Source organism: Octopus sinensis, linkage group LG1, assembly GCF_006345805.1.
Source record: "Octopus sinensis linkage group LG1, ASM634580v1, whole genome shotgun sequence".
NCBI classification, from domain to species: domain Eukaryota; kingdom Metazoa; phylum Mollusca; class Cephalopoda; order Octopoda; family Octopodidae; genus Octopus; species Octopus sinensis.
Window position 1 is genome coordinate 92,343,883 of NC_042997.1, and position 21,981 is coordinate 92,365,863.

Genomic DNA, 21,981 nt, shown 5'->3' on the forward strand with positions numbered 1-21,981 from the left:
ATGCACCAGAGAGAACCAAACAGTTATGCTTCACGCTAGGAGCTATCCTCAATCAGCGAGGGGCTATGCCATGGCAGCTGACATGCATATTCATTTATTTACTTTCTCTTCTCCTCCTCCTCCTCCTCCTCCTCCTTCTCTCTCTCTCTCTCTCACTCATTTACACACAACCACACAAACTATCCAACTAAATCATTAAATCGAGCGTACAAACTTGTAAGAATAAACCGATGAATTGAAAATGAACGACTCCTCTTCTTATTCTTCCATCATCCCATTTTTCTCACTGTGACAAAAGGAGACTAGGGCAGGGCCAAATGAGGTCCTACTCCTCGTTTGACCCTACCCTAGTATATTTATCTTATTGTTAAAGACGCATATTGATACGTACTTAGTCACGTTGTAAAATTTTTGCCACAAGGGCTTTTAAAAATAATACTATAGTAATTATGAGCAAACGCGGCTACGTGGTAAGAAGCTATATGTGTCCTCTATTATAGCCTCGGGCCGACAAAGGCTTTGTGAGTTGATTAAGTAGACAGGAACTGAATAGTTAAATGGTTAACTCGGTGACTGGCATCCGGCGCTAAGAGTACCATACGAGTGAGATCGTTGCCAGAGCAACAAGCTGGCCTTCGTGCCGATGGCACGTTAAACACACCATTCGAGCGTGATCGTTAACGCGTCGCCTTACTAGCACTTGTGCTGGTGGCACGTGAAACATTCGAGTAAGGTCGTTGCCAGTGCCGCTGGACTGGTTCCTGTGCAGGTGGCACATAAAAAGCACCATTTGGGGTTGTGTCAGTTGCTAGTACCACCAAACTGGCCCTCGTGCCGGTGTCACGTAAAAGTACCCACTACACTCTCGGAGTTGCTGGCGTTAGGAAGGGCATCCAGCTGTAGAAACTCTGCCAGATCAGATTGGAGTCTGGCTCGCCAGCCCACAGTCAAATCGTCCAACCCATGCTAGCATGGAGGGCGGACATTAAATGATGATGATGATGATGATGAAATGGCTACATTGTTAAAAGGTTGATTTGAATGACATTTCTAGACATAGCATACAGTTTCTTGTTCTACTGCTATTAGAAATATACGTAATTATTTGGAGGATTATGTTCAATTTAAGATATTTTGTTCGATTTAAAACCATCATCATCAACATCATTGTCTAAGTTGACCGCGAAATTTTTTCCCCACGAGAGTTCTAGACCCTTGTAATGAACTCATTTGCATACAGCCAATCAGAGCAGAGCCACCTTTATCCTTTCTAGTCAGCACTGTGCATTCCTTACTCTTTCCCTCTCTTCTGACAGACAGCAACCTTTTCGTCACTATTGAAAAAAAAAACTTTGCTATGACTACAAGTACTACTGTCTCTAACTACCTGTGAGTTTATGAATAAATATATGTAAATAATATTTCTTCCTTCTTGGTGTTGATTCTTCGATGTTCTCTGGTTACTCCGAAGTTGGTATAATAATACGCTCGCCCAGACTGAATTGCTGGAGTTATTTCATTTTTTCCAGAAAACTGTTTTTAAAATGTTATAGAGGCTTAAAGTTCGATCATTTTCACCCTGTCAGGAAACAGGATTTGGAAGTTGTCATTTTGTGCATTACAAAATAGCACATGTTGTCAATATTTGTAAACAATGCGTTATGTTTCCGGTAATTTTCTTTCATGTAAGCAATTCTTTCGTGGCCGTTGCCAGCCTCGCCTGGCACCTGTGCCGATGGCACATAAAAAGCACCAACCGATCGTGGCTGTTGCCAGCCTCCTCTGGCCCCTGTGCCGGTGGCACGTAAAAAGCACCCACTACACTCACGGAGTGGTTGGCGTAAGGAAGGGCATCCAGCTGTAGAAACACTGCCAAATCAAGATTAGAGTCTGGTGCAGCCTTCTGGCTTCCCAGATCCCGGTCGAACCGTCCAACCCATGCTAGCATGGAAAACGGAAGTTAAACGATGATGATGATATATATATATTATATATATATATATATAAAATATACCCATGGAGGTTTGTCAGTCTTCTTCTATGTGTGTTTGTGTATCCATATATATATGTCTGCATATATTTTATGTATATATTTATGTTTATGTATATGCATGCATGTATATATGCAGATACACATGAACAAAACGATCACATCATGTAAAAAAAAACCGTTTTTTGGGGGGAATTAAGAGTCAAATCTATCATTTAGGATATTTCACACAAATAGCACATAATGCATACTGACTCCCATCCCTTCTTGGTTACAGCTAAGAGTGGACAAATCCGTAAGTATGTGTGCGTCCGTACATATTGTTAGCGCACAGGTACGCTGCTATCCCCAACTCTACATTGGTACCTTTGCTATTCCATCGGATTTTGAAAATTATATAGGAAACTTATATATGCACCATTCTGCTTAAATAATGGAACTGCAAATACAAAATCCTTACGTATCTCACGCCTGTTTTCATTCCTTCCCTTCATTCTGTATTTCATATCTTCTCTATAATAACTATTAAACATTTTCTCGCACCGTCTCTGATGAAGGGATATATAAAATATTCCGAAAATAGCTGTAAGACCTTCTCTTTATAAATGTTCTGAAAACACAGCCTTGAATTTTTTTTTTATCTCATTCTGTTAATTATATATATATATATGCATGAATGTATGTAATCTTCGAAACGATCAGAGAATTTAATTCGTATATACACGCACACACATATTTATAAATGTTCCTTTCATTAGGATTGAACTCAGCCTCTCTAAAATAATATTTCAATGCTTTTGATTGCTTAATGTTAGAGTTACCTCCCTTGATTCCATGTTCCTTTATTTTCTAGATGTCACTAAAAGCAGTGGACACGCATACATACACACACCGTCGTCAACGGTGGTGTGCTTACAAGAGCAAATGACCGAAGAAGTCTTACTTGTTTTATACAGTGTTACGAACTGTCCTCTACTTTTGGCAATTATGAGGCTTAAAGTCTAAAAGTTTAAGAAGAAGTGACTGAGGACATTTCATAAAGGTTTACCAATAATTTCGACAATGGGCGTAACCCCGAGTGATTTAATAACTCTGAACAGTTTCAACTGGCTGAGATTACAGCAGGTTATATATTTTGTAAGTTTATTTGAATTAATTTTCATTCATTTAAGTAATTATACTCAAATCGCTTAACTTGGAATAGTAAATGTTTATTCATGAGTGTACTTTGAAAATGAATATCGTTTCCAAATAGCTAGATAAAAACATTAAAAAACAAAACAAACTATTGTTGCTGTTCTGCTTATTTGAGTTTGGCAAATGTTATATAATTACTGTTTTAGTAATAGTACTAATACTCCTAGGTAACAGACTGTTTTAGTAGCTATTCCGTTTTTTCCTTTCGCTTTCTTACTGTTGTTACTAGTCTTTTATTTACATCGTAGAGCAGAAAAGGATGCTGCTACCGAAACTGGTTTCTAAGCTTCATGTAACCAACGAGTCATCCAGGGAATTTTTTATGTGCTCGTTCGGTTCGCAAAAAATTAATTAAATTCTTCTATTGCACACTTATTACTTTGTAAAAAAATCCGAAATGCTGAGCAAAAAAAAAAAAAAAAAAAAACACTAAGAAAAGAAAGAAAAAAAATTATGGCTTTCGATAAAGTGTATAAGGTAGATGACCGGGGATAGAATGAATCTGATCATAGGTCTGTTTATTACTTTTTAACTCAACGTCGTTAATGCCCTTGATGAAGGTTTGAATTCAATCAGTTTATCTTGAGGGTAAACAGTCGATTCCAAGTTTTATATGTTTTGTTTCGCGTCACTTATATAATGTTAGTACTCTGACACGAAACAAAAACATTACTTAACATCATTTATAAATCTTAATTCTTGTGTTTAATTAAGGATCAACTTTAAATTTGTTTCACAGAATTTAGTGCAATTACTATTTTGCTTTAAACTTTGCGTTATACTAATATTGTTGGCATTAATGGTAGCAGTTGGCTATCGTTTGATTCGTATCCTCGCAGGCTTAATTTCACTACCTGTTTGTAGAAAGTCGACTACAGTTACAACATTAATATTCTCGTGAAATGAATAAGCATAACATTGCTCTCATACCCCATTTCCCCCTATAATGGTAGGTTTGTTTTTTTTTGTGGCTCTTCATGAAACAAGATATCAAGGTTTCTTTTATTTGTATTATCTTACAATGTCCAAAAATTTCGATCAACACAGATCTTATTGGAGTTATTTCCCCTAGTTGTTTTTATTATTTTTTTACACTTCGAAGCCTTACAACTTGTTTATTTACTCAGACCATATCGTATTTATTCAATATGCAGAACGCTTCTTAGGGGTATTTTCAATTTACCATATTGCTAATTGTTTCTAACATAAGTACAAGGCTAGAAACTTGAAAAGGATTATCCGATTACATAAGCCTCAATACTGGACTGATTCAATTTTGGTATTTCTATCTTTGAAGTATAGCGTTTTCGTGTGCAATGTACTTGTTTATGGTTAATTTCGTCTTGTTTCAGGACTTTGAAACATTTTACTTACAATAAATATTCTGCTTGTAACCTTTGGGGGTTAGATGGAAAGAACAAACGGGCGATATTTTTTCATAAAAAAACTTGGTGAAAATGAAAATTATAAAATATACGTGGCTACATTCACTGACCATCTCGCTTAAATTTTACTCTTTTACTGTTCTTTTCCTCTCAAAATATTCGTGGGATTTGAACTCGGAACGTAGTGTCAGAAGAATTACTGCAGAGTATTTTTTCTGGCACTCTGACGATTCTACTGATCTACCACCACCCTTAACTGCAACAATAACAACAGTTTGTGATTTAGGAACAAGGTCAGCAATTTCGAGGGGAAGGGATTACTCAATACCATCGATTCCAGTTCGTGATTAGTTTTTTGTTATCAACTCGAAAAAATGAAAATAATAAAGGAAAAAAAATACGGCCATGTATTTTCTTCAGCGATTCTGTCAAACTATCACCCTCTACTTTTACGGGTTTCAGTCATTCGACTGCGGTTGTGTACAGGTTTTTATCGTTCAGTATTTATTACATCGCTTAATCACGCTTGTGTATCCTGTTTTTACATAAAGGCAGGTTAATAGAAACAGTTTTCATCCAAAAACATTCCACTCACAAAGTTACCGAAGATGGTGCTTGCCCTAAGTGTAGCGCAGTGTGATCAAACTTCGAACTACGTAGTTGCAAGGTGAACCTCTTTGCCACACGTATATGTGCGGCGCCTATACACTATATTGCACAATATGTTTATCACATCATTATTCGTGGTGTCTGTCAAAAAGGAAGGGTGGGCGTCAGTTTGTTTCACTACTTTTGCACCATTTTTTTGTTTCATTTAGCTTTCTTTTAGTAATTGTCTTTTTTTTAACTCCGAGCCTTTTAGTAATTGTCTTTTTTTTAACTCCGAGCCTTACCTCTTTTATTTTACTTATCCCTCTGCAGCACTTCCACCCATTTATCAAATTCAATGTAGCACAACCCTTCCCTCACTCGGATAAATTATTCATTTAAAGAAGTAAAATAGGAGCAAAACTACGGCGATTAAAAAACAAAAAAAACAATCCAATCAAATAGGTAATCAAATTATTCAAAGAGTAAAATAAAATTTACTCCTAATTTGAGTTGTTAATTGTAAGAGACTGCACGAAGTCATCACTTTATTTTCATTATAGAAAGTAATAAAGACCACACCTATACTCGTTATAGAACGTAATAGAGCTCTTTATGGCCCTGCTATTGAATACACATTACTTTTGTTAAAAAACCGCAAAGAAAAATTTCAAAACTCGTCTTTTGTGCGTTCGTCGAAGGGACTTTATTTTAGTTTTCTTTTTCATTTTGTCTCGTACGTTTTGTCCAGACCTCAGGCAACTCTATCTCCCATCTTCAGGATCCAGCAGGCCTGTCCATAACCATAATCTAATCTTTTGTGTGTTTGGATTTTACGTACCTAAAACAAAACGCGCGCGCACACACACTCACGTGTGTGATTGTAGTTAGCATTGTAAACCGCTGTCCTTGTCAAAATTTAACAATCGAGAAGATAAATACAAGAATGACTACATTCTCGGATTAACCATTAAAAATAATATACAGGGCACCGAGAAAAGCACGTTGCAGAGTTTTTCCCATTACTGTACAATGGTGAAGCTGAACAAGCCCCCCCCCGAAAAGAGTGGGGCGCAATTACTGAAAAACAAAGTAATAAAAATAAAGGCCTGATATTTCGGGGAATGGGGGTTAGTCGATACAATCAACTCCAATATTGACTAACGTTTTATTATATCGATCTCAGAAGGATGATAGGAAAATTTGACCTCAGGGATTTGAAACCCGAACATAAAAACTACTGAAAGAAATACAGATAGGCGTTTCGTCCAACGCAGCATCGGGTCTGCTCCATTGCCCTTTTTTGTTAATGTTTCTAGGGTGAGGTTAATTGATTACATCGGCTCCAGTACTTAAGTGTTACTGTCTGTCGTTCTCAAAGGGATGAAAAAAAAAGAGGAAAAACAAAAAAACCTTAACAGCTGGAAGCAATACTGCAAATCATCTTTTCCGAAGCTCTAACGATTTTGCCAATCTATCGCCTTTTTCTTTTGGCCTATGATGATCATTATAATAAAGAAGTTAATAACGTGTGCTAAATTTTGGATACGATAAAACTGGAATCTGGCTCTGTTATACGGACCAACTTCAATAATTCGCTCTGTTGTGAATTACTGATAGTTGATCAAAGACTGCAATTAAAACACAAAAATCATCTGCTCTAACATTCATTCTAGGACTAATATCACTTCTGAAGAAATCCTCTCTGTTTGAGCTGTCTCCACTGTCATTTGGGTTTGGCTAATCTTGCTCACGCGGATTCTATGTAGACTAATGAAATCGTAGAATCTTATTATGGTTTACTCCGTTATCTAACTCATTCTCTCAGTAGCTTGTTCTGACTCTTGTATTTATATTCTCAGATTGTTAAATTTTCACATGGATGGACGCACCGGTGTACAGTGCTAACCATAACTACACACACGTGTGCGTGTCTATGTGCGCTCACTAATACTTGTTCCTTTGTTCTTTCTGTGTCTCTCCAATCCTACAGGACGATTTCTGTCTTTAAATTGTGCAACATAATCAGCTCACCTATGTTTGTTCTTGATGGTAGTGATAGTATCGTTGATGCCTGTTGTCTGCTATCGGATCCAGTTGTTCCTCTTCTGGTCCACAGTGCTGCCGAGCATAATGCGCTCTTTTCTAAGCTGAGCGATCACAGACGTTCCCATGATGATGTTGCTTAATGCAAACGTCTTGCTGTCATGTCATCCTAAACATAATTTTGAAAACCTTATGCTTGATCCTTATACAGGCCTTAATGCTTCTCCTGATCTTTCAAAACCCATCAACCTAAGCATCATTCTTCTCTTGATCTCTGGGAGAATATTACCGTCTTCTGTCATTTTTTCCCGAGGTAAACTTTACTATCCACTTGCTGATGACCTGCCCTGTTTATAAATAAATTTGCTTTTTGGTATTTAGTGTTATATTAAAATAATTCACATTTGTTATAATTGACATGGTTCTAGGGCCTAGTGACTTCCGTACAAAGTAAACCTAATTTTTAATCCATATGTTATTCTGATATTCAGTTACTCGGAGCTACCTTAACATACGGTCTACCGTAGTGCCCGTAGTCTAACCTGCGAAACGGCTGGTCCGAGTTAAATTACCAGGTGCGTCAGTTACGCGATAGAAGAGTCGTCAGTTTTAAGTTGACCTTAATCTGGCTCAGGATCAATGTTGTTGACTAAAACATGTGTAAACAGTATCCTTCAGTCCATTGGTTGCAACCAGTAAAAGAATATTTGCATGTGAATGTGGGATTGTTTACACTGTGTTGTATATAATTTCTATTTAGGTCAATTATGAATATTTGATATCAGCCCTTTGAGACGTGAGATCAATGTTTTTATTCGTTTAACGAAGATAAAATAAAGCTTAAGATAATGAACAGGCATAAAACGAAAGGTCACTCAAACTATATTTTCCTGATTAATTGCCGATACAGTTTCCTCGGGTCCTACTGTTTAATTTGTTTCTATATTTTTCCTTTAAGTTTTTGACAACTAAGCAAACTTTCCGAAAGATTAAGAAATATATTTTACTTTTCTTAACTATCTTGCTTCAGTCATTGGACTGCGGACATGCTGGGGCATCGGCTTGAAAGTTTCTCAGTGAAATCGATCCCAATACTTATTTTTCTCAGTCTGTGGGTCTTTTGCCGAACTATGAGCACGTAAATAAACCAACACCGGTTGTCAAGCGGTGGTGGTCACACACACACACATACTACACAACAGGCTTCTTTCAGTTTCCGTCTACCAAATCCACTGACAAGGCTTCTGTTAGAGTGGGGCTGTAATAGAAGACTCTTGCCCAAGGTGTCATGCAGTGGAACTGAACCATGTGGTTGGAAAGCAACCTTCGTACCACCCAGCCACGCTCTTATTTTTACAATAAGTATGAAGTTGCAGGTGCGCAAACTACAACGAAATCGTTTAGTTACGATGCTTACATATGTAATATAGCGAGTCGTTGAAGGACCTCAAATAACTGTAGATAGCTCCATTAATATAAGCTAATTAAGATTTCCGGAGAATAAAATAATGCAGTTTGGCGTGCATCACATGTTCTTAAAGTAAATGGCGAAGTAACGGAGATATTTCGATCTTTATAGCGCTCGTCAGCGAAATATTCCAACAAATTGGTTAGACTTAGAAGTTATCAGTATATACTGAAATAGAGGAAAAGTGGTAGAGTTGATTTTAAAGTTCTTATCTTCTGATTGCGAAGTTAGACTCAGTTTAATCGAAGTCTTTCGATTCAGTATTTTATACACGCCAGACTACTCTATATTTATACATAGAATAAGGCGGTGAGCTGGTCGAATTGTTAGCACGCCGGGTAAATGCTCAGCAGCATTTCGTCCATCTTTATGTTCTGAGCACAAATTCCGCCGAGATCGACTTGGCTATTCATCCTTTCAGGGTCGATGAAATAAGTACCCGTTGAGCATGGGTCGATGTAATCGACTGTACTCCTCCCGCAAAATTTCAGGCCCTGTGAATGGATAGCGCTCTGACTGAGGTATTTTACATTATCCTTGTTGTTGGTATTCATAATCAGCGTCACTACTCCCCATTGTATACAACTGATCACTCGATGTATTTAATTTCGTTGGAATATATTATTATATCGAGCTCTCCGCTTTTGTTGCTTTTCTAACACTTGATTCAGTCATTGGATCGCGGTTATGCCGGGGCACTGTATTGCCTTGAAGGGCTTAGTCGAACAAATCGATCCCAGCACTTATTTTTAAGTATGGCATTTATTCTAGCGAAGTTTTGCCAATCTCTGAGTTACTGGAACGTAAACAATCCAACACCGGTTGTCAAGCGGTGGTGGGAGATACACAATTACAGCTTTCTATAGTAGAAGACAAGGTGTCGCGCAGTGGAACTGAACCCGAAATCACGTAGATTTCTATTGTATAACATTGTGCAAAGAGTCTAAATGTAGCAGGTCGTGTAAATTTTTACATGACTACTTGAGCCCTAGTCAGTGAAATCGCATTTATGTGGTCGTTGACCTGCTAAAAATAGCATCCCAAATCTTCCTTAAATTACACCTTATCGCCTTTAGGAGGGAAAAAGAGGAAACCACATCGAGAGAGTTCTGGATACGCTATCTCTGAAAATAGGAAGATATGGCCACGACCGCAATGTCTTGGATCATAGGTCTGTTTGATCAAGACTTAGGGCTAAACAACTACAGCTCTTAAGCAAACCAAATAGGACAAGGGAGTTACTTCACTGACTGTGGAATTACTGTTGTTACCAGTTTTTGAACTTAGTTGACAACGATTTCTCAAGTTATCTCGTGACATCCTCCAAGTTATGAGTAGGCAATTATTACTTTACATTTTTGTCTAGGTTTGCTGAAATGCTTGCTGTTCAGCATGTGCCATGAAATTGGGTTAGTAGAATTGTGTAAAGTCTCGTAAAAGCCTTAATGAATTACAACTGATTTAATTTTTTTTTATTTGCAAAAAAATATTGAATAAAACGCTATTTCTCCCCGCCTCCTAAATACTTGTAATACTGTCATATATGAATTCATGATATCCGGATATTTCTGACCAAAATGGTAGCTCCAGGTAAAGGAAGACTTATATAAGATTAAAATGCTTAAGTGTGTAATCCATTGCCCAAGTAATACGGATAATTGGAGAGAATACTTAGGTAACGATAGTCTGTGATCACGGCAGACAAATTAGGGAATAAATTACTTGGAAGAATGGAGAGGGCATCTTTAATCCGATCTGCGGATGGTCATCTTTAATTCGATCTGAGTTGGTAGATTCGGAGACTAGGACTTTTTTTGTCCCTTCAGGTTTAAAAAGAAACCTATCGGAGCACAGCCGCTACTTGTCAGCTTGCGATCCTCAGGTTGTCGGGTGAACAAACCTGGGTCCGATGCCGATATTACAGGTTGCCGTTAGTGAAAGTATTGTTGCGAGTTGCTTCGGAATGGAAAGATTGCGGTATACATGAGGTCTTTAAGTGTACCGAAGTGAATTCTGTTGTGTGAATGAAATGAAAAGAAATAATCACTGTAATCCTGAATGTGGATTTGATTTATCTATTTCATAGTATTTTAATAAAATATGACTTTTCTCTTAACTAAAATTGTGACTGTAGTAACTATTTCCACTCACCAGTTGAACTATACCTGTTGTTCGAGGGCCACCATTGGTTTATATTGTATCTTGATGATTCTGCTCCCTGAAAAATACGTCAAGAATACACGTGTCTGTGGAATACTCAGCCTTTTACACGATGTTATAATGAGTTGGGTGTGAGAACATCGGCAATACGCACCGTCGAAACTGACGGAGGACCGATTTATAACTCCGTGCATTTTTCACTTTACACTATCTTTTATGTTCATGATGTATTCTTCAATGATGCTACTCGATCGAAAGAATGCTGTATTTTGTATATTACTGACTATAAGCCCTTTCCTAATTTGTGGCATTGTGCCAAAGTGAAAATTGTTTTAGTTGAAAATAGGTTGACCCTGTTACATATCTCAAACACTTGTTTGAGTATTGTTGTTTTGTACTTATAATCTTAGCTGTTTATAATAAGCACACGCTTCGATGTTCTATATTATACATTCATATAACGTGTGTGTGTGTGTGTTAATGTTGGCGTTCATAGTTGTTGACGATCGTAACACAAACATATGCGGTGACTTGCTATTTTAGTGAACGTAAACAAGCTTATTTTTCGTTGAAAACTTCTCACTCATAAAAACACATTTCAAGATGTTTTTATCTCGATGTAACACTACAATATCACTCTTTACGTTGATAGTACAGATAAACTGTCTTTGCTAATTATGGTAGTGATATTGACGAAACAATTTGACACACAAAATATACCTTTTCCTATTCTTTTTCTTTTTGAAATAAACATAATTTTAACCCCAATGGTAAAAGTATCTCTCTCTTAAAAAAAAAGAAAAAAAAAAAATTAAATCTGGTATCAATCTGATTGCTTTTTTTTTTCGTAGTAAAATTGTGTGCCGAGATGAAAATTTTATATTATATATACTATTTACATTAGTTAAACTGGTGTCTTCATCATGATTGTTACTTTCACTATGTTTTGGTTGTTGTACACTCCAGCCTTCAAGTGTCTTAATTACATTATTTATAAAATCATATAGCATAAATAATTTTAGGCAAGCTCAAGAATATATTAGCGAACCATTGGAGAAAATCTAATAAACTCTAGTACAGTGGTCCCAACCTGCTGCCCTTTAAGTAAACAGATTCTGTTGCCTCTGTGAAGTTTTGAATTATACTTGAGCATAGGGAGCTCACTGTCAGCAAAAAAACAATATTCAAAGTGTGTATGGAGATACTTATTTATTAGAGCCTTCTCATTACAATTGTACAAGCTACCTTAAAAATCAGTTTGACTGCATGACAATACTTAAGCATGATTTCAAAGGAACAGTTATACAACCATTAGCAATATCTTGCCAGCATTGTGTGGTGAGGGAGGAAGACCGAGAGCAGTGGTTGGAGGAAAGGTAGGCAGGCAGTGTGCGAGTTAAACCTGGAAAAAATTACTTGGGTGTAAATGCAAGTTGTGGATGCAAAAAGGAGCTTGTTAATTATAATTATATTCGAAAATTTATTTTGTAATTAATTGATAGTTGTCTGCTAAGGTCATGTTAGCCTCCCCATCTCAGTAGGCTCTCAGATCACTACTCATTTTATTTGTTCCTTTATATATAAGATTGCTTCCCAATCACATGGTTCTGGGTTCAGTTCTACTGTGTGGCACCTTGGGCAAGTATCTTCTATAACTTCAGGTGAACCAAATCTTTGTAAATAGATTCTCTATCTATCTATCTATCTCTCTCTCTCTCTCTATATATATATATATACATACAGACACACACACACACATACATACATACATATAGTGTGTCTGCATTTGTCACCCCCCTGCCATTGCTTGACAATTGAAGCTGGTGTGTTTGTCCCTGTAACTTAGTGGTTCAGTAAAAGAGACCAATAGAATAAGTACCAGCATTACAAAGAATAAGTCCTGGGGTCAATTTCTTCGACTAAAACTCTTCGAGGTGGTACTTTGAAACAAGTAAAAGAATATATATATAATGTGGAGGCACGTGGCTTAGTGGTTAGGGTGTCAGCATCATGATCGTAAGATTGTGGTTTCGATTCCTGGACTGGGCGACGTGTTCTTGATCAAAACACTTCATTTCACGTTGCTCCAGTCCACTCAGTTGGCAAAGATGAGTAACGCTGCAATGGACTGGCGTCCCGTCCAGCTGGGGAACACATACGCCATTGAAACCGGGCCCATGAGCCTGGCTAGGCTTTAAAAGGGTGTATTTATATATATATATATACACACACATACATACTTACACGTACACCTCATTGAAGAAAGATTTTTCTTTTTAAGAAGTATATGGTTTAAAAAAGTTTGCTTTAAGTTGCTATTACTGGTGAAAGCTATATTTTTCATTTTTTCTCTCTCCTGACTTAATGCAAATTGCATTAACTTCAAAAAGCAGAAAATACCAAACGAAAGGCATGTGTTTAATGAAAGATGAACTTTCATTTGTTTTACTATCAGATAGAACACTGTCTTATCTATCATAAAACTCTATGGGACCTTCAAGGAGTTTAACCTCTAAAGATATGAAATATGACATAGACTTTATTGTGTTGCAATGCAATAGAGTATATCGACAAACAAAATATGATTTAAAAAAGTCTATTTGTTAAGAAATGAAATGAAAGTGGTGGTGAAATCATGTCAGTGATAGGAGTGGAGATAGTGGTGTATTAAATCAGTCAGTGTCAGAGGTGGTATTGATGTTTGTGTGTCTGTATATACATGGAGGAAGTTATAATTACAGATATAAGAACAATAACAAAAAGCCTGAATTTTGTGTGTATGCCAGCTGTGGGTTTGCCATGTGTGTGTGTGTGTGTGTGGAAAGAGGAAGCCATTTATGAATGGTAAATTTCTTACACAACAGATTATACAGATTGTTAAAAATTTGCTTCTGTAATGATAGAGACTGTTGAAAAAAAAATTTACCCCAGTAAATTGTTTTGCTTTCAAAATGTTAGTTCTTCAACAGTTACTAGTCATTTAGAAGACTCAAGCAGTGATCTTTTATTTTCATTACCTGAAAAGGCAGACAGTATTTTAATACAAGTTCTTCAATACAGTAGAGGCTACTTGTTATGAGATAGTGTTGTTACCTAACTGTTAGTGGGTCCCAAACGTTTATCTTAAAAGAAATTAAATATTCTCTGCTTATTAGAAGTGGTTTTAAACTGTCACACAACCAATACAACTAATGTTATACCTCTGGAGATCAAAAATGCACGGTAGCTATGGAAATGTAATAGGTGTATGGGGAGAGTTGTGGTGAAATCATGTCAGTGTCAGAGGTGGTATTGGTGTTTGTGTGTTTGTATATACATGGTGGAAGTTATAATCACAGATAATCTTATAAAACAGTCCGTAACTATTTAAAATGGATTGAAAACTGTCAACTTATAACAAATATGGATCTTTGATTCTAATATCTTCTGCTTAATGGTATCAGCTTCTTATTGGTACTGTAAAAGTTTTATCTTCCAAGAAGTAGCTTCCACTGTTATTTTTTTCTCTCTCTGGCTCTGGATCAAAATAATGCCATTTCAGACAGAATATAAATATGATTTTTATCAGAGGCATTTGCAGCTTTGAAATTGCAGAAGTTATGTGCTTTACAAAATATGGAAAAGTAACACATCAGAAAAATCTATTTTGGAAGTTAGACTTAAAATTGGAAGAAGTTAAAAAATGTAACAAAAGAGAGGACAAAAAATATGAGAGGAAATAATGCTGAGTTGAAAAAATTAGCTAGATCTTTAAAACAAATGGAGCAAGTGGTTTTAAACTTTACTGCAGCTTTCAGCAATAGGTATTATTGTAAGGTTATTAAATTTGAAGTGTGTAAGTTTTATCAGGCACCATAGCATGTTTAAATCCATTTCAAATACTTTTATCTGGATTAGATACTGAATATAATTATATTCTGTCTCATTTTGAAATGAGATGGTGACTTAGTAGAGGGAAAGTTTCAAAATGTTACTTTGTGCTTCATAATGAAATCAAAGTGTTTATGTTCCTGTCTAAGCATATGGCTTAGTGGTTAGGGTATTCAGCTCAAGATCGTAAGGTTGTAAGTTTGATTCCTGGTGGCATATTGTGTCCTTGAGCAAGGAGCACAATGTTGCTCCAGTCCACTCAGCTGGCAAAAATGAGTTGTACCTGTAATTCAAAGTGCCAGCCGTTTCGAACTCTGTGTCACACTGAACCTCCCTGAGAACTGCGTTAAGGGTTTGTATGTCTGTGGCATGCTCAGCCACTTGCAGGTTAATTTCATGAGCTGGCTGATCCATTGATCAATTCAACTGGAACTCTTACTGTTGTAACTGACAGTGCCACAAATGTTCCTGATGGATGTTGTTTTCAGATAAAAACTGTTGTGGTTTTGAATTTTTTTAACATTCAGTTGCAAAACTATTGATACTTTTTGTTCTTTTAGTTGTTACTTCCATTGGACTGTAGCCATATCAGACACAGCCTTGAACAGTTTAGTCAATCAAATCAGCTCCATTACTTATTTTAAGCCTAGGTTCAGGTTTAGTTCAACTTTGCAACATCTTTGGCTAGTGTCTTCTACTACAGCCCCTAATTGATTGATTCCTTGTGATGAATTTGGTAGATGGAAAATACACTGATGCCCATTGTGTGTGTATGTTTGTGCATGTGCAAGTGTGCACAGCTGCATCGGTTTGTGTTTCACTGCTTGACCACAGTTAGACAAATATATTATTGAGGCGTTGTTTTACAATTGGTTACTTGTTGCTAACCTTCAACTATTTTTCAAATCGGGGATCTCTTATTTTTCGTATCTACAAAGGTGTGAAGAGAGCAGACAAGTTGTTGATAGAAGTGATTACAGCAACTGTTGTAGAGCACAAATGTAAACAAATACACACACACACACACATGCATTTATATAAAGCATTAAATAAAAAAAAATATTTAGTGTATTTATCTGTTATTTAGGGGAAAGTTTTCAATCTTAATTTTAAATGTCATCTTATTACCCAACCACAAATGTGACAGAAGAGGAAGCCTTGTACAGCAACATCCTATCATAAAGGTCAAAAGCATTTAATTAGAAGAAAACTTAACAGGGACCATTAGAGGAATGGAGTAAACTTAGAATAAGTTTTACTTATGAGTATTTAATTTCCTCCTATAATTTCTCTCTCCCTCCCTCTTTCTCCCTTCCACTGTCCACTTACATTGGAGTAGATATTTGTGAACAAAATACCATTCAAGTTACATTCCTTTTGAAGGTTCTTAATTTTAGATGAATCAACTACACAGAACCTATGCTAGTGTAGTATGCAGAGCTTGGTAATTAATTTTTAATTTAGTTGTAAATGTATTAATGTAGTGGTGGAGAGAGGCTGATAATGATCTAGCAACATTTAACCCTTTAACTGTAAAATCAAATTTAACGGTTATTCAAGTAATGGTGTTAAATATCTATAAAAAAAAAAATACAAATTGGTATTTTCTGCAAGTCCTGTTGCTTCAATAAACTTGATATACCTCTACAAAAAATAGTTTCAGACATGACATAGCTCAGCAAAAGATACATTAATATATAAAACTGCTTTCCACAGTTCAGGGTAATGAAATTTCGGGTGGATATAACTGATTAAACTGGAATAAACTGTTACAGTAATTTGGTGAAACTTTTTTCCCCTTACCATTGTACCATATACATCTAACAGACATTACTCATTATGCTATTTATGATTGAGTTTGTAATTATTATAAGATAAATTATCTCAGCCCTTTCCCAAATAGATACATCTCACAAATCTTCTTTAAATATCATCGCTTAATTTTGCTTAAAGTTCTAGTATATATACTTTAATAGTTAAATAGTATTTTAAATTATTGATGTAGTAATTAAAATTGTTAATACTTTTACTGAATGTACCTCATTATCTGGGAGACTGGAATGTTAAGAATTTTGGTGACTGCAAAATACTAAATACTGCTACCAGATAAAAGGAATGACTGATTTACTACTTTAAAGTTCTGGTATATTTTTCTCAAATTTTAGGCTGTTAAATAGGTTACTGCTACTGCTGCTAATTATTTATTTAAGTTTAGTTCATTGTGTAGGTACTGGCATGACTGTATGATTAAGAATCTTGTTTTGCAACCATATGGTTTTGGGTTTAGTCTCACTGTACATACAGCACTTTGAGCAAGTGTCTTCTACTACAGCCTCATGCTGATCAGAGCCTTGTGAATGAATTTGGTTGATGGAAACTAATATATATATATAGAGAGAGGTGTGTGTATATTTTGTGTTTGAGTTTGTCTGCCCCACCACTGCTTGACAACTGGTCTTGGTTTGTTCAATCCTCATAACTTAACAGTTTGGCGGAAGAGACCAGTAGAATCAGTACTAAACTTAAAACTAAGTTCTGGGCTTGATTTAACTTTAAAACTCGTCAAGGTAATGCCCTACCATGGCCAGTTCAATGACTAAAATAAGTAAAAGATAAAAGACAAGAAACAATCTGTCAGTCACTAACCAGTTTCTCTATTCTACAACAAATCACTAAGTGAGCATTTAATGCAGTAAATAATCTTTTTGGTTATATAGGTGAAATAAGTGGGGACATGGAATGTAAAGTTAGGTCTGTATAGGGTGGTTGTGTTCTGGATTAAGGGACAGGTGTTGCAGTGGGAGCAGGCAAAGGAACTATGTTGAGTGTAACAAGAAATGAAAGAGCGATAGAGCAGAAGGTCATGCAGATTGTAGTCACATCTGCTGCAAGATGGTGTTCTGGGATAATATGGAAAATAGCAGCATCAGATTAGAGGAGGGGAGTGTCATAGAATAGTATTTTGGAGAGGTAAGATGGTGGATGATTAGTAGGTGAGAAGGAATGGTGGTTGGTGAGAGGGCAGATATGTAACATGAGAGTGAAAAGAAAATCGAAAGCACAGGTGTAACAGTTTGTTGGGGATAACAATGTTCTGTGGAGTTGCAGGCCATTTGATGCAACTTGGTACTGAAACCAGTTGTGGCTACAAGATGGTGGAGGCAGAAGAATTGTAATGATGCATGGAGTATTTGGTGAGAGTGGGGTAAGATGAGGTGAAATCAAGACAAAAGTTGACAGAGATGGTGAGAGATGTTGGATATACAATTTGGTGCATGATGAAAAGAGTTGTTGAAAGCTATGGGTGTCAAGCTGTGTTGTGAGATGATGCCCCTGTAATGTCTGTGTAGCTTGTTCCTTTCCCCTCACCTCCAATTCTGCCACCGACCTCTTCAGCACTTTGTCTTGCTGTATTTCCGTCTTCTTTTTTCACATGGGCCTTTGGTTGATAAGCTTGCTTTGCAACTAGGTGGTTTTGGATTCAGTCCCACTGTGGTGCTTGGGGCAAGTGTCATCTACTGGGTTGAACTATGCTTTGTATGTAAATTTGATAAATGGAAACTATGTAGAAGTCTGTTGTGTGTATATATGTGTGTTCGTATCTCCATTTTTGTCTCCCTACATCACTTGACAACTGGTGTTGGTTTGTTTACAACCCATTAACTTAGCACTTTGGCAAAAGAGAATGATAGAATAGGCCACCCAGCTTAAAAATAAGTACTGAGGTTGATTTGTTTAACTAAACCAGTAGTTCTCAACTGGGGTCCGTATGGACCCTGAGGCTCCATATAAGATTTTGGTGGGGACCATGCAACAAAATAGTGAATTGGGGATCTACAATATTATTTTAAAGGCTCCTGAAAAAATTTTTTGTCTATGTATGTATTGCAATAAACACCTAGGTTTCTTTCTCTAACATTTTACATGGTTCAACCTACACAAGTTAATGTGTGAAAAACAAAATAACTTTGAAAGCAGTTTCTATAAAACTAGCTTTTAAACCTCAAATTGCTATGGGGGTCCACCAAAATAAAACAGTAACAAAAGGGGAGAACTCCTGTACCATGACCGCTTCAAAGTCATGCCTCAGCATGGTCACAGCATGGTCACAGCCCAATGACTGAAACAAAAGTTAAAGATCATCCTAATTTCTCACTCTTTCTGCAGATTTAAATCTGCAGAAAGAGTGAGAAATTAGGAAATTTTTAGCCCATTCTTTTATTCATCTCTCCTCACACCTAACATGGATCCTTTGTCTCCTCTCACAACCACTGTCCCTTTATCCTGAATATGACCTCCCTACACAGACCGGACTTCTTCCATGCTCCAACCTATTTCATATGTACAACCAAGAACATTATTTACTGCACTAAATGCCAGCTTTGTGGTTTGTTGTATATTGGAGAAACTGGTTTGGGATTAGCAGATTGTTTTTGGGACCCACCTTTGATAGCCAGTGTAACAACACTGGATAATTTCATCCTATAACTTTAATTCTCCTGACCACACCTACCTGCTTTTAGACCATGGACCCACAACTTGCCTAACTGGTAATACTACCCTCTCTAAGTCTCTTTCACTCACACACAAGTATTCCTTAATTGCTCCAAAAATACAGCAGAACATACACACTCTGAATATGTTTACATACTTATACACACACACACACACACACACACACCACACACACACACATTCCTGTGCACAATTTTTTCACACCTTATCTCCCTTAGCTCTAAAACCCTTACATAACGTCTTGTACATTATCTCTCTTAGCTCAAAAGTGAAACAAAACAAGGCACCTTATGGCTGCACCCACTTTTATTATTTACTAGCAGTGTCGCCCGGCGTTGCTCGGGTTTGTAAGGGAAATAACTATATAAGCATTTTTAGAGAGTTACTTCCCTTATAGATGCCAATTCGGGCTTTCTTAGCCATTTCTGTTTTGGTGTCTTCAAGCCATGAAGTCGTTGTTCTAAAAGAACGCTGGTCTCCTTGACAATGCTTTACGACGTTGATTTCCTTACACTCCCTTCCCCACAGCTTCACGAGGGAGGGAAGAAGGGGGAGAAGCAAACAGGTGCAGGTGTGACCATGGACGCCAACTCCACCGCCATCGACACACGAAAAATTATGCATTAAAATGGAATAAAAAATTATGTTAAATTATTTTTAAAATCGTAGACTAATCGTAGACGCGCGCTAATACTCAGACGGGCTCGATATGAATCACGACTATAAGATACCCGAATTTGGTTAAACTGCACCGCAAAATGTGGGAGTAGTTAGGAATCTAAATCGAAGGGGACAGACACTCACACAACTACAGTTTTATATATAGAGATTTCACTACTTGGCTTTCATTGTAAACATTGCTCCCACATATCCCAACTCCTTTTCATTTGTTCTTAGTTAAGATACTATCTGAAATATTGGACTCTGTTTCTTCCTAACAGCATTAAGTTTATTACCTTGCACTCTTGTTTGTGGTCTTTTTATTTTTGAAACTTAATCTACATATAACCAGGCTGTGTTAACACAGACCTCTAGTTCATCATTGGGTTGAATTTACACAATGAGATGACTGAAAAGGCGAGGTTGAATCCTGGAGAGTCTTCTCTTTCATATTTTCACATACCAAATAGAGAAGAGAATACAGCATCATTAAAAAGTTACAAAATACTTTCATAGCAGCATGTAGTTTCTACTTTGTAGTGCTTAATTCCAATATATATATCATAGGCATCTTTCAGTTCCCATCTGCTAAATTCACTCACAAGGTTTTGGTCAACCTGGGGCTGTAGTAGAAGATACTTGCTGAAGGTGTCACACAGTGGAACTGAACCAGAAATCAAGTAGTTGGGAAGCAAACTCTTTACCACAGAGCCATTCCTGCACCTAGAATACATTATCAATGCTATTTATTATAGCCTTCTGTTAGCATTCACATTTGACACCTGTCAAAATACCATGGTTTAGAAATGCTATTTTTATTTTGATGCATAAATTTGTAGTTTTTCTTAATGTTGTTTCACTATATTAAAAGATTTTGATTAAGTTTTAATTTCATCCCATAATTAATGTTACGTGTAACACTCAAGCACTTGTCATGACAATATAATATTATAAATGTTCTTTTTCTTTTCAGTCTCTCTTCTGGATAATAGTTTTTGGCTTATTTGCTGTATTTGTCTTTATCATAATTTGGGGCTTTAGCAAACTGAAAGCCAAAGGTAAGTTTTGATTTAGATATTGTATTTTAAATTTTGATTGCTTATGATTTCCAAATTAATACCTTTTGTAATTATTGATTGTCAGATACTACTCTAAAGAACTGCAAAATCAGTTATGATCTGAAGTATTTTATGCAACACTTTTTTATTAAGCTTTCGTTATTACTTCATACCAGATAAATAGGTTACTAAACATTTAAGAAAAATGAATATTTAATTTAGCATACACACACACGATTGTTGCATAAAAAAGGGCAAAAAAATGAGTATGTTGTATGAAGATGGAATGTGGATAAGAGGGATTCTTTTTTGCTTTGTTTTATCAGAAGTAGAATGGAAGTGCACATGACCTTTGCAGGTTCTCCAAAATGAAAACTTGGGTTGAAAGAATTCTTGAAAATTAGAAAGGGGAGGAAGAATTGAGTGAGTGTTAAGTGTGGGGTTTTTGTGATTGAGACTTAGTGAAGATGGCTAGAGGAAGAGACAGAGGTGGTACATTAAGCTTCAGCAGAGGTGATATGCAACTTACAAGTTTAGAGCTGAAGCTGTTGTTGGGGCACTAGAAGAAAGAATGTCTATCAAGCCAATAGCTGTAGTGTGACACTGATTAATATTTGCCTATCAGCCTTTATAATTTTCTTTCGAGATGTGGTCTGTAATATTTGTGTAGTAGCATCAGCACCACCACCACCACCATTGCTACTATCGTCCTGGATATGTAAGAGATTATGATTTATAAGAGCTGAAGTATTTTCTGACTTTGAAGGGGAAGTTAAATTTATAGAGCACAATTCTAATAATGTTTATCATTATCATTTAATGTCCATGTTCCTTGCTGTCGTGGGTTGGATGGTTAGACAGGATTCAGAAAGCCACAGGGCTGCACCATGATCTAGTGTTAGCTTTGGCATGTTTCCTATGGCTGAATGCCTTTCCTAATACCAACTGCCATTATACTGTGTATTGGATTTTCTCTTTTTTTCATGCCACTGGCACTAGTGAGGTTGCCAAGTAAGTTGCCAGACAGAAAAGAACAGGAAAGAG

General features: G+C 36.6%; 1 protein-coding gene across 2 annotated transcripts in view; it reads left to right on the plus strand.

Annotated features, from left to right (window-relative positions):
* Nucleotides 1-2,831: 2,831 nt before the first annotated feature.
* The window catches only part of LOC115214865 (patatin-like phospholipase domain-containing protein 7), a 65,947-nt gene continuing 46,797 nt past the window's right edge, over nucleotides 2,832-21,981 (plus strand). Inside the window, exons 1-2 of one of the 2 annotated variants that reach the window (XR_004999176.1) lie at nucleotides 2,832-3,127; nucleotides 20,853-20,937. Coding sequence is in view for 1 of the 2 variants with exons in the window: in XM_029783899.2 (XP_029639759.1) it covers nucleotides 3,053-3,127; nucleotides 20,853-20,937 (160 nt within the window). In the remaining variant the exon portion in view is untranslated. The remainder of the gene's footprint in view (nucleotides 3,128-20,852; nucleotides 20,938-21,981) is intronic. The other variant, XM_029783899.2, reaches the window with a different exon arrangement.